The sequence below is a fragment of the Medicago truncatula genome, chromosome 3 (assembly GCF_003473485.1).
Source record: "Medicago truncatula cultivar Jemalong A17 chromosome 3, MtrunA17r5.0-ANR, whole genome shotgun sequence".
Classification (NCBI taxonomy): domain Eukaryota; kingdom Viridiplantae; phylum Streptophyta; class Magnoliopsida; order Fabales; family Fabaceae; genus Medicago; species Medicago truncatula.
In genome coordinates this window covers 13,333,000-13,347,425 of record NC_053044.1, presented here as the reverse complement: position 1 = coordinate 13,347,425, position 14,426 = coordinate 13,333,000, and the positions used below count along the sequence as shown (strand labels likewise).

Below are 14,426 nucleotides of genomic sequence, written 5' to 3'. Positions count from 1 at the left end.
CCTTCTTTATTGTTTTTGACCATCTTTTGCAAATTAAACTTTATGGGAAAGCATCCATGTTCTCATACTTCATGACAAAAATAATGTGGGAACATGGAAGTCTTTCGCGTTCAAATCGTCTACAATCACATATAAATTTATTATGCTCCTTGTCAAAATGAACCTAAAAAACTGCATCTTTGCGGTAAACGTTAACCCTAAAAATTACACTATTTCCAACCTCAGCATGGTGAGTGACAGATTCTGCAGCAACATCCTTTATCGCCTTTTTGACTTATAGGAACTTTTTAAAAGTGAATATTTCTGAAGCTTCACGCTCAAATCTAGGCAAGGAAGTTGTCAACACAGGTTTATAATAAAATGATTTGAAATCAGCCAATAATTCATTATGTCTGTAGTCTTTGACAGCTCTTTCAAAATTATGCAGAAAATCAACAAGGCTATTTTTGTACTTCCTGATAAATGAATTCACACCTTCACATATCGATGTTGTTCTAACTCTACACACAAAATGGTCTCGCATGTATGAACTTGCCCACATTCGCTTCAATTTATATGTTTTAATCACCCACTTATTCTTTGGTACACCATAACTGTCAACAACCCTCTTCCACGCAGACTCAAATTGTTCAGGTGTGTAATTAGAATATATGAGTTTGTTGAACTCTTCTAAGAATTTGGGATCTTTTACATGCACACGAGCATTTTGATGTAGATGCCATGAACAAAGGCGATGCCTTGAATTTGGAAATACTACTCTAACAGCTTTCCTCATTGATTTATCTCCATCAGTAACAATCGTTTTTGGATGTTTTTCGTACATGGCCTTTGAAAACATATTTAACACCCACTTATATGTCTCTATTTTTTCATCAGAAATTAAAGCACATGCAAAAATGGTCGTTTCACCATGGTGGTTGTATCCTGTTAAAATTACAAGCGGCTTGTTATACCTGTTCTTTTTATAAGTGGCGTCAAAGAGAACCACATCGCCAAAACATTCATAATCAAGCCTGCTTGCAGAATCTGCCCAAAATATATTTTCTAACCGTCTATCATCTGTAAAGGTAAACTCTGAAAAAAAAAGGTCGAATCATTATCAGCTTTACCCTGAAAATAACTCAAAGTAGCAAAAGTATCCCCACCTTCAATTCTAACCCTTCCTTCATGATCAGTGAAGTTATATAAATCCTTTTTGATAAATCCAAGATTTTCATGCCCTCCTTTTTGGCCCATTAAAAAACCTAGTATATGACATGTTCTTACACCTTGAGAATGCAAACCACTGACAATCTGTTTATCTGATTCACTCAATTTCCTATAATTCGGAATCAAATGGACAAGATTTGGAGGACATGATTCATGGTTGTGATTGGGCACAAAATTAGTAACTTTCCAAATCTTCTCAATGAAATCATAGGCTACTCGAAGTCTAGCATGACATCCAGTTCGCATGGTTTGCCTAATACTATCTTCATTCTTCTTATTTTTAGTTTCACTCTTTCCCACTTTATTGCAAAGTAATCGTCGCGGAACCATTTTTCCCTCGTGATCCTTTACCACATCGTCCTTTCTTACGACAAACCCATTGAAACGAGCATAGGCTTTGTAAAATTTTATAGCTTTTTCCTCTGTGCTAAACTCCATAGCTTTATATCATCATTTGTAATTTCACTTAAATTTTTCTGACCATTGCAATTCTCTGTCTTTTTATCTCCATCATTACCAAAACCATTATCACTACTGAATTCTACCTCTACACTATCATTATCGAGACGCTGAGTTGCTTCACTATAGGTTGACATTTTAAATTAAATTTACCTGAAATAAGAGATAGTAATATGTTCAATAATTTAAAACTTCATTGAAAAAAAAATTAAAATGATCATACACATATACTAGTATAATATGTTCAACAAGCTTATTGTTTAATTTATTCATCAAATAGTCATTTACATGTAATAACTGGACTCTCACATTATCTCAAAATGAAGCGTCCTCAACAAAAATATACATATACATGACACTAATGTTAGTTCGAAGTGGTGGGAATTTAATCCAGCCAAAGTGACTCTCATCAAACATGATTGATTTCTAAAAACACTTGTTCAAACACTTGTAAAAGTGGTGGAGTAAAGCTTATTTTGGGCAAATAGATTAATCTATCTACCACTAGGCAGCTAATCACTATTTGGTCCCGCATTGGTAGAAAAATAACATTATTTCTTTCCTTATTTCCTATATGCCTTAATTGCCTTTTAATTGGTCGATTTTTTCAACATCCATGATTCATTGCTATTGATTTACTATGGTCAAATCAATTTGTAACTTCAACCCCACTTTATTAGCCAAATTCCAACGGGTATATTTTGATTAATTGTGGGACTGTTACAGAAATGAATTACTCCTTTCTACCCTAACATTCTATATAAAAGAATGGTTGTGGCTGACAAGTGACAATACCTATGAAGCACAGACACTCCTTGTGTAACGCCCTCTTTAATTATTTGATTAATTTAATGAGTTTAGAATATATTTATATGATTATGTGATTTATTAAGTGGCTTATTATATTATTTAATAGAATAAGATTAGAAAATAAAATAATATTGAGTTTAGGGGTTGTTATGAGATTTTAGAGAGTTTTGGGGAAGAAAGAGAAATAAGATAAAATAGAAAAAAGATTATAAATAGGAGATACCTAGTTTAGAAAAATAGAACGTACGACCAATTTTGGAGAAAAGGGAGAAAAAACCAAGAGAAGGGAGAAGCACATAGAGGCTGCGATCTTCTTATTCTAAGGTAAGGGTGAGACTAGCATTCAATTCTATTAATCTATATAATTCTGATGATTTTATTTAGCAAGTGTAGGATTGAATTAGAGAAGTGGGGAATTAGGGTTAGAATGTAGAATTGAATTGTGGAAAGAAGTAGATAATCTGATGGATTAGGGTGATAAAGGATGTTTAGATTGTAGATTAATCACAGACTAAGTTTCCAATCAGTAGTGGGGTTGAGTCGATGGAAATTGAGATTTTCGTTTGAATAGTCGGTGTCTAAGCGTTTTGCAAATAAGAGATTATGTGAGGTTTGGGAAATCGATTTTTGGGTGGTTGAAACTTGAATCTTTTTGTAGATTATGATATGGCTAAGTGTCAGGAGCGTGTAGGCGAAAACGACATCGAAAACGGGTTAACGGTTTGATTTTTATGTCCGAAAACGTGAAGGTTGAAAATCTGAAGTCGTCTGTCAAATATGGAAAAATTGTGCCACGATGGGAGACCAACGTGCCACGATGATGTCATACCAGAAACCTTAAAAATGCAATTTTCTTCACTCCAAATGCTTCCAAACTTCTTCCTAAGTGTAGGGACTTTATCCTAACCATATAAAGATGTTTTTAGGAAAGAAATAACGTTGTATAAAGGTTCTAATGAGTTGTTGAGAGTTGAACCTTGGGATAGTTATGAATATTATTTACAATATTAATGATGATTTGTGAAGCTGATTTATGATGATTTGATGTTGTTTATAATTTTATATAATTGTATATGCATTACTTGAATTATATGTGATTATTTGAGATGTTGTTTACTTACGTGTGATATTATTATATCATGATGTTTTGCATACTGCCTATGTTGCTGATTGTTAATTAACTAAGCTGCATGAGTCAGTCTAAGTCGTTGAAGATGTTGATGTTCCAAATTATTGGACTATTATAAGAGGTTGTCGAATTAAGATGTTTAAGAAGTCGAGTGTAACACCCCGTTTTCCCAACGTGAAAATTTCATTTATTTAATCAGAGTAATTCACCTAAACGGAATGTCACATTCTTTTCTTAAAATCATAAACTGTATAAATAACTATTTATCCTTTAAAATTCAATAACTAAAAAGTCTTTAATACTTCGCAGCGGAAATTATTCAATAATCAAAAACAGTCTTTGACACTAAAGCCTCTTTACAATTATGTCATAAAAATCCATTCTAAAAACATAGTCATAATTCTTCATAAACAATACGTAAGGAATAGAAAGACAACATTAAAATTCCCATCCCGTTACGTATCAGAGCACCTAAAGACACACATGAGAGCTAATCCACTCACAACAGCAACTTAAACTCGATCACCTGCAAGTTACTCATACGAAGAGCAACATTTTCAAGCAGAAGGGGTGAGATTTCACAAAACAATAATATCAAGCATATAATTCAATAATTATATTTAACAACACAATAACTTCATCTATTAGTAATAATAATTCTTCATGTATAATCCTCAATAGTCCAACCAACTTCTAATTATCATTTACTTCATATTCACCACATTATAACATAATCATATAACACGTATTAACTAAATCATAACAACATAGATCATCACATCATACTCATAGTTCATATTCGACATAACATCTTAATTAATTCATATACAACACAACAACATCTTAATCTTAATTCATATAAGACATAACAACATCATTAATTCATAATAATAATTATTCATCAAACATCTTATTATCATTTCATGAATAAAAGACAACTTATCAACTTAACATAAACATCATCAAGTACATTTAACAACTCATAGATAATATCATGTAATCATCATCTCCCTATAATAATAATCATATACGACACAACATAATCATCATCTTATAATATATAACAACAACATATTTATCACTTAATAATAACAATTATATACATCATCACATAAACATCTTCTTATAATAATATAACAACATCACATAATATTTACTCAATAATAATAATAATTATATATACATCATCTCGTTATAATATAATAATATAACAACAACATATTCATCTTCTTATATTAATATAACAACAACATGTTCATAACATTCAGTTAATAATAATTAATCATATATAGTACAACATGCTCGTTACTTAATAGTAACAATTATATACAACATCATAACAACTTAACAATATCATAATCAATATCTTACACAACATAGCAACATAACAATATCATAATCAACATAATAATATCATAATCAATATGTTAAACAACATAGCAACGTAACAATATCATAATCAACATGTTAAACAACATAGGAATATAACCATATCATAATCAATATCTTAAACAACGTAGCAACATAACAGTATCATAATCAACATGTTAAACAACATAGCAATATAACCATATCATAATCAATATCTTAAACAACATAGCAACATAACAATATCATAATCAACATAATAATATCATAATCAATATGTTAAACAACATAGCAACGTAACAATATCATAATCAACATGTTAAACAACATAGCAACATAACAATATCATATAATCTCCGTAGGTACTTCTTTAACAACACATGGGTAGAACACAACTCGACAAACTCATGGATGATAATTCATCGACAACTTAACAACTCATGGATGATAATTCATCAACAACGACCTTGACTCGACATATGCGACAATGCAACTTAGACACTTATATGCATGTGGTACCAATCGTCATCATAAGTATTAATATACTTTTATCGTGCGGAGGACAAAGCTCCTAAAACGTGCGGAGGACAAAGCTCCTAATCGTGGTGAGGACAAAGCTCAATGAAATGCTATGCATGGACTCTTAACAACAAAACACCGTAATCATCGTAATCAACATATCATCATGCATCCAATAATTTGGAGCTAAACGTCATCATTTCATAATATATATATAGACATCATGCACTTAGTTAAGTAACAGCAGTAGCACAGTCAAATCACACAACAATAGAGAGATATCAATATATCAATTGCAATTCACAACATAACAATATTAATGTGAAGCATCAACAACTTAAGCATCAAACATCTTCCACATAAGGCATATAAATATTTCACATAACCAACAACAACAACCTAGGCGACACATAAACATCTCAGGATATAACAATATCAAATGATAATCAACAACAACTCATGCAACTTAGTTAAATAACAATAACAGCATAATCAGATCATATCAACAGCTTAATATCAATTCATTTTCAACAACTTCCTAATCATTCAATAATAATTCAAGTAATGCAATCAATCAATAAATCACATTATAAACACTTAGCATTTCAATATAGCTTCACAATTCACAATCATTATCTTTAATAGGTCACGCTATGTACCTAAAGTTCATTTCTAACCAATCCAAGCAACTCAAGTCTCACAATGCACTAAAACACTCAATTCTGGAAGTGCTCGCGAGGCGAGAGCATCTGCTCGCCATGGCGAGTACAAGCCAATCTTTCCAACTAAGGTTGTTCTAGGTTCAATCTCGTTCTAAATCATTCTCTAATCAATAGTAGGCACCTAAAGGTACTCAAAGGCATCTAAGGTTCAACTCAAAAGGCCGAAACACAAAATCTAACATGCTCTCTGCCTTAGCTCGCTATGGCGAGTAAGGTTGCTCGCAATGGCGAGCAATACCAAAACACTCGCGAGGCGAAGGGGAAGGCTCGCGTGGCGAGCGATGAAGATCATCACTCGCGAGGCGAGGATCATAGCTCGCCGTGGCGAGCGATGAATCTAGGCTCGGACATGATGCACTTTCTACACGAAAATCATCATCCAACAAGGTTCTAAGCCTAATTTCAATTCCAGAATTCATCTAAATCATTATCTAAGGTCTAAGGACAGTTTCTACATCTTTTTAACAAGTTTCCACCGTTTAATCATCAATTCTATCAATTTGACCTAATTTCCGATTCTTCTTAAACTCATCCTAATTCATGTTAAACTTAACCATTGATTCACATACTTAATAGAATTGCAAAGTTAGTCTCACCCTTACCTTATAATTAGGAAATCGCAGCCCCTCTAGGTCTCTCCCTCTTCTCTTGGCTTTTCTCCCTTTTCTCCAAAAGCAGTCGTACGTACGTTATGTTTTTCTAAACTAGGTCTCTCCTATTTATATAAATCTTTAACCTACTTATTTTTCTCTTAAATCCAAATATTAATATTCTATTCTAATATATACATATATATAAAATATTTCTATAACAATAATAAATAACAAATATATCTCTATAACATATATATATTTCCATAACAAATCATTTATATTTCCATAGCAAATGACATATATTTCTACAACAAATCATGTATATATTTTTATAACAAATGACATATATTTCTAACACAAATCATACATATTTCTATAACAGATTATATATATTTCTACAACAAATCATACATATTTCTAAACCAATTAACATATATTTTTCTAAAACATATACATATTTCTATGATAAATAATATTTATTTCTATAACAAATCATGTATATATTTCTATAACGAATCTTATATATTTCTGAACCAAATAACATATATACATTTTTAAATCAAATAACATATATATTATATTAATAAATATATAACATATATCATAACAAAATATCACTTATCAAAATAAATCATATAAATCACACAAATAATATAAGTATATTCTAAACTCATTTAAAATAATCAAATAATTAGAGAGGGCGTTACAACTCTCCCCCCCTTAAAAGAATTTCGTCCTCGAAATTCAAGCACACAAGAAATAAATTCAATCATTGCATAACCATACGAAACCATATATAGTTAAATAGAAACTTCAACAAAACATGCAAACCACATCAAAGTTAGTCAATCAAACATGATCATATAATAAACATAACTATTAATCAGAAACACAACAACAACTAATCAAATAGCATAAAGATAGTAATATAACTATTACCAAAACTCGACACGACTCTTCTAATTGGCCGGACAGACCGACCTGCTCTGATACCAATTGTAACACCCCGTTTTCCCAACGTGAAAATTTCATTTATTTAATCAGAGTAATTCACCTAAACGGAATGTCACATTCTTTTCTTAAAATCATAAACTGTATAAATAACTATTTATCCTTTAAAATTCAATAACTAAAAAGTCTTTAATACTTCGCAGCGGAAATTATTCAATAATCAAAAACAGTCTTTGACACTAAAGCCTCTTTACAATTATGTCATAAAAATCCATTCTAAAAACATAGTCATAATTCTTCATAAACAATACGTAAGGAATAGAAAGACAACATTAAAATTCCCATCCCGTTACGTATCAGAGCACCTAAAGACACACATGAGAGCTAATCCACTCACAACAGCAACTTAAACTCGATCACCTGCAAGTTACTCATACGAAGAGCAACATTTTCAAGCAGAAGGGGTGAGATTTCACAAAACAATAATATCAAGCATATAATTCAATAATTATATTTAACAACACAATAACTTCATCTATTAGTAATAATAATTCTTCATGTATAATCCTCAATAGTCCAACCAACTTCTAATTATCATTTACTTCATATTCACCACATTATAACATAATCATATAACACGTATTAACTAAATCATAACAACATAGATCATCACATCATACTCATAGTTCATATTCGACATAACATCTTAATTAATTCATATACAACACAACAACATCTTAATCTTAATTCATATAAGACATAACAACATCATTAATTCATAATAATAATTATTCATCAAACATCTTATTATCATTTCATGAATAAAAGACAACTTATCAACTTAACATAAACATCATCAAGTACATTTAACAACTCATAGATAATATCATGTAATCATCATCTCCCTATAATAATAATCATATACGACACAACATAATCATCATCTTATAATATATAACAACAACATATTTATCACTTAATAATAACAATTATATACATCATCACATAAACATCTTCTTATAATAATATAACAACATCACATAATATTTACTCAATAATAATAATAATTATATATACATCATCTCGTTATAATATAATAATATAACAACAACATATTCATCTTCTTATATTAATATAACAACAACATGTTCATAACATTCAGTTAATAATAATTAATCATATATAGTACAACATGCTCGTTACTTAATAGTAACAATTATATACAACATCATAACAACTTAACAATATCATAATCAATATCTTACACAACATAGCAACATAACAATATCATAATCAACATAATAATATCATAATCAATATGTTAAACAACATAGCAACGTAACAATATCATAATCAACATGTTAAACAACATAGGAATATAACCATATCATAATCAATATCTTAAACAACGTAGCAACATAACAGTATCATAATCAACATGTTAAACAACATAGCAATATAACCATATCATAATCAATATCTTAAACAACATAGCAACATAACAATATCATAATCAACATAATAATATCATAATCAATATGTTAAACAACATAGCAACGTAACAATATCATAATCAACATGTTAAACAACATAGCAACATAACAATATCATATAATCTCCGTAGGTACTTCTTTAACAACACATGGGTAGAACACAACTCGACAAACTCATGGATGATAATTCATCGACAACTTAACAACTCATGGATGATAATTCATCAACAACGACCTTGACTCGACATATGCGACAATGCAACTTAGACACTTATATGCATGTGGTACCAATCGTCATCATAAGTATTAATATACTTTTATCGTGCGGAGGACAAAGCTCCTAAAACGTGCGGAGGACAAAGCTCCTAATCGTGGTGAGGACAAAGCTCAATGAAATGCTATGCATGGACTCTTAACAACAAAACACCGTAATCATCGTAATCAACATATCATCATGCATCCAATAATTTGGAGCTAAACGTCATCATTTCATAATATATATATAGACATCATGCACTTAGTTAAGTAACAGCAGTAGCACAGTCAAATCACACAACAATAGAGAGATATCAATATATCAATTGCAATTCACAACATAACAATATTAATGTGAAGCATCAACAACTTAAGCATCAAACATCTTCCACATAAGGCATATAAATATTTCACATAACCAACAACAACAACCTAGGCGACACATAAACATCTCAGGATATAACAATATCAAATGATAATCAACAACAACTCATGCAACTTAGTTAAATAACAATAACAGCATAATCAGATCATATCAACAGCTTAATATCAATTCATTTTCAACAACTTCCTAATCATTCAATAATAATTCAAGTAATGCAATCAATCAATAAATCACATTATAAACACTTAGCATTTCAATATAGCTTCACAATTCACAATCATTATCTTTAATAGGTCACGCTATGTACCTAAAGTTCATTTCTAACCAATCCAAGCAACTCAAGTCTCACAATGCACTAAAACACTCAATTCTGGAAGTGCTCGCGAGGCGAGAGCATCTGCTCGCCATGGCGAGTACAAGCCAATCTTTCCAACTAAGGTTGTTCTAGGTTCAATCTCGTTCTAAATCATTCTCTAATCAATAGTAGGCACCTAAAGGTACTCAAAGGCATCTAAGGTTCAACTCAAAAGGCCGAAACACAAAATCTAACATGCTCTCTGCCTTAGCTCGCTATGGCGAGTAAGGTTGCTCGCAATGGCGAGCAATACCAAAACACTCGCGAGGCGAAGGGGAAGGCTCGCGTGGCGAGCGATGAAGATCATCACTCGCGAGGCGAGGATCATAGCTCGCCGTGGCGAGCGATGAATCTAGGCTCGGACATGATGCACTTTCTACACGAAAATCATCATCCAACAAGGTTCTAAGCCTAATTTCAATTCCAGAATTCATCTAAATCATTATCTAAGGTCTAAGGACAGTTTCTACATCTTTTTAACAAGTTTCCACCGTTTAATCATCAATTCTATCAATTTGACCTAATTTCCGATTCTTCTTAAACTCATCCTAATTCATGTTAAACTTAACCATTGATTCACATACTTAATAGAATTGCAAAGTTAGTCTCACCCTTACCTTATAATTAGGAAATCGCAGCCCCTCTAGGTCTCTCCCTCTTCTCTTGGCTTTTCTCCCTTTTCTCCAAAAGCAGTCGTACGTACGTTATGTTTTTCTAAACTAGGTCTCTCCTATTTATATAAATCTTTAACCTACTTATTTTTCTCTTAAATCCAAATATTAATATTCTATTCTAATATATACATATATATAAAATATTTCTATAACAATAATAAATAACAAATATATCTCTATAACATATATATATTTCCATAACAAATCATTTATATTTCCATAGCAAATGACATATATTTCTACAACAAATCATGTATATATTTTTATAACAAATGACATATATTTCTAACACAAATCATACATATTTCTATAACAGATTATATATATTTCTACAACAAATCATACATATTTCTAAACCAATTAACATATATTTTTCTAAAACATATACATATTTCTATGATAAATAATATTTATTTCTATAACAAATCATGTATATATTTCTATAACGAATCTTATATATTTCTGAACCAAATAACATATATACATTTTTAAATCAAATAACATATATATTATATTAATAAATATATAACATATATCATAACAAAATATCACTTATCAAAATAAATCATATAAATCACACAAATAATATAAGTATATTCTAAACTCATTTAAAATAATCAAATAATTAGAGAGGGCGTTACATCGAGTCCATGCATTACCATTTCATTGTTGGGGGCTTGATGCCCAGGAGCTTTGTACTCACCACGTTGGAGCTTTAGCTCAATTAGCGATAGGGGCTTGATGCCCTGGGGAATAATAATACTTAAATAGCGATAGGGGCTTGATGCTCCGTATTGGTACCACATGCATATAAGGGGTCTAAGTTGCATAGTCGAGTTGGAGTCGCATTTGTCGAGTCAAAGATGTTAAGTTGTCAAGTTGTTAAAGCTGTGATTCTTTATATGAACTATTAAAGATGTGATATATGATATATTAATGTCTATGATGAATAATATGATGATTTTAGATTGTTAAATATAATTGTTGAATTATATGCTTAGTATTATTGTTTTGTGAAATCTAACCTCTTCTGCTTGGAAATGTTGCTCTTCGTATGAGTAACTTGCAGGTATTAAAGATTAGTAGGAGTGGTGGATCAAGTGTCTTAGGGCTCTGATACGTAACGGGATGGGAAATTGTTGCTATGTTTATGATTCCTTTATGTATAAATTTTGGAAACATGTTGTTGAAGCTTTTATTGTCGTTGAATTAATTCCGCTGCAAAGTTTTAATTATTACATTGTTGAAATTTGAAGGATAATTATTTATTTATTCCATTTATGATTTTAAGAAAATAAGTGTAACATTCCGTTTAAGGTGTTTTACTCTGATTAATTTATGAAATTTTTATGTTGGGAAAACGGGGTGTTACACCTTGGACAATCCGTGTCCTGGTGTTAGACATGTGTTGTGTCCAACACCGACACCACACTGACACATATAGTTACACTGAATTATGTAATTTTTTCAAATTATTAGCGGTGTCGGTGTGTCAGCATCTGTGTCGTATACAGTGTTCATGTACGTATCTGTGTTTCGTGTTTCATAGGACAGTACTGAAAAATTCCTCTTATTGTTAGCTATTCTTTTCATCCCTCTTTATCTATTCCTCATAAAACTATCTGGGCAATTGTTCTGTGATTTCCATAGCCTGGCCACGAGTGCACGTGTCCATAGGCTCGTTGTGTTAACCTTGGGAGCGATCGGTGAGTTGGATTGCACCGAGGTCCAACCGAACTTCGCTTTCAGGGCATTGGTTTCCACGGCACATCAAATTTTCTAAGTTTCTAACAATTTCATGATTAAGAATCTTTATACCTAGAGATATTAATCTCATGACAAACATGAGAACACACTCTTTTCGTATTCAAAATGACAATAAGATGTATTCAAATATGGCATTGTAATAGAAGAAAGTTGTGCTCAAATACAAGTATCTCACGACAAACATAAAAATCAAATGCATTCAAACGAGATATTTCAAACGAGATGGGTCTGCCTCTAAAATTAGTTTCCATTTCAAATTGGTACCATACGTTGTTAGATTTTCTCAAAAACATTTAATCATCGTAATGATGTCGGATTTCCGTCCAAATGCCTCTATAAAATAGGCACTATATGTCAATTATATGACTGAAGGATATATAGCTTGTGAAACACTAAAACATTTTCAATAAGCTCCAACACAGTTACAACTTGTAGTAAAAGGTTTTGATCCAGATGATGGACATTGAGAAAAGATTTATGGTTTATCCAAAAAAAGGTTTTGATCTAAACAAGAATAAGATCTTGCTATTGCTATTGCTATTAATATCCCTATTGTATAGCCTCTAAAAGGAATTAAAAAGTCAATCATGTTCTGCTAGAACTCCAACTAAAAAAATTACTTAATAAAACAACTAATGGGGCAGATTTCAAGCAACTTCTCCATTTATAACACAAAACAAAGTAGCACAAAGGATGAGGAGTGAATAAAAAAAATTGCAGAAGGATTATAACATATTTGTATCAGACCAAGCATGATTCATAAACCCCAAATCAAACAATCACAGCCAGTGAATAATTCAATATTCATTAAAACATGGAGAACCCTAAACCCCCAAAACAAACAAAACAATTTGAACCATTTAAATAGCAATTAAAACAAGAAAACTTACTTACTTGCAAATCCGCGAGGAATAAGTTGAATGAGAGGGATGAAAGGCTTTGAGTGGAGATGAATCAATTTTGTTTTCCTCCAAATTATGGAACCGTGAGAGATTACGGAGTTTCATGAGAGAGAGAGAGAGAGAGAGAGAGAGAGAGAGAGAGAGAGAGAGAGAGAGAGAGAGAGAGAGAGAGAGAGAGAGAGAGAGAGAGAGAGAGAGAACCGTGAGAAAGTGAAACGAAAAAAACTTAGGGATGAGTTTCGTGACAAAGATGAGTTTCTTAGGGCATTTTCCCCAAAGATGAGAGAGAAGAAACGGTATGAGTGGAGAGTAAATACGATAGATGAATTTGATGTTGATGAATCAATTTTTTCCCAAATTACGAATGGATTGAAGGAAGTAATGGTTGGGTTGAAAAATTGAAAGATGAAAACGCAGAAGCAGAATGTAGTCTGGACAATTTTTTTGAGAAGATAAAACTTAATTAATGCTTGGGTAAATCTGCAAAATAACAAAAGTATATGGTTATAATTTATAAAACTAAATAATAAGTATTTCAAATATAATGAGTATACGTGGCTGCTTTTTATTTTTGTTAAGTTATATGGGTAAATTGCCCATGTGTTTGTAAAGGTAGGCTAGGCCTCACCAACTTACTTAGCCAAAAGTATTTGTTTTCGCATAGTACCCTTTGGATAGGGTGGATTGGATAGCGTTGATGGTGAACCACTAAAATGTTAGAGAATTTGTTAGATAACAAATTCAAGCTTGGAAGCTCGAGGAATTTAGGGAGGAATCTAATTAATTCATAACAAAATTTACATGGTGTCCATGTAATTTGGTAGAGTATGTTCCC

At 31.4% G+C, this 14,426-nt stretch overlaps 1 protein-coding gene across 1 annotated transcript; it reads right to left on the bottom strand.

Moving 5' to 3' along the window:
• Window positions 1–274: 274 nt before the first annotated feature.
• Window positions 275–1,647, bottom strand: LOC120579500 (protein FAR1-RELATED SEQUENCE 5-like). Its single transcript, XM_039831904.1, has 2 exons — window positions 1,110–1,647; window positions 275–1,059 (listed from the first exon to the last, which is right to left on the bottom strand). The coding sequence occupies exons 1-2, from the start codon at window positions 1,645–1,647 to the stop codon at window positions 275–277; spliced, it is 1,323 nt and encodes a 440-aa protein (XP_039687838.1).
• Between the last annotated feature and the right edge of the window lie 12,779 nt (window positions 1,648–14,426).

What these genes read in the sequence shown, in the direction of transcription:
- LOC120579500 (XM_039831904.1), bottom strand. Translation starts at nt 1,647, where the DNA reads ATGGAGTTTAGCACAGAGGAAAAAGCTATAAAATTTTACAAAGCCTAT. An exon ending in TACTTTGAGTTATTTTCAGG is followed by an intron (nt 1,060 to 1,109) that starts GTAAAGCTGATA and finishes TTACCTTTACAG; the next exon opens with ATGATAGACGGTTAGAAAAT.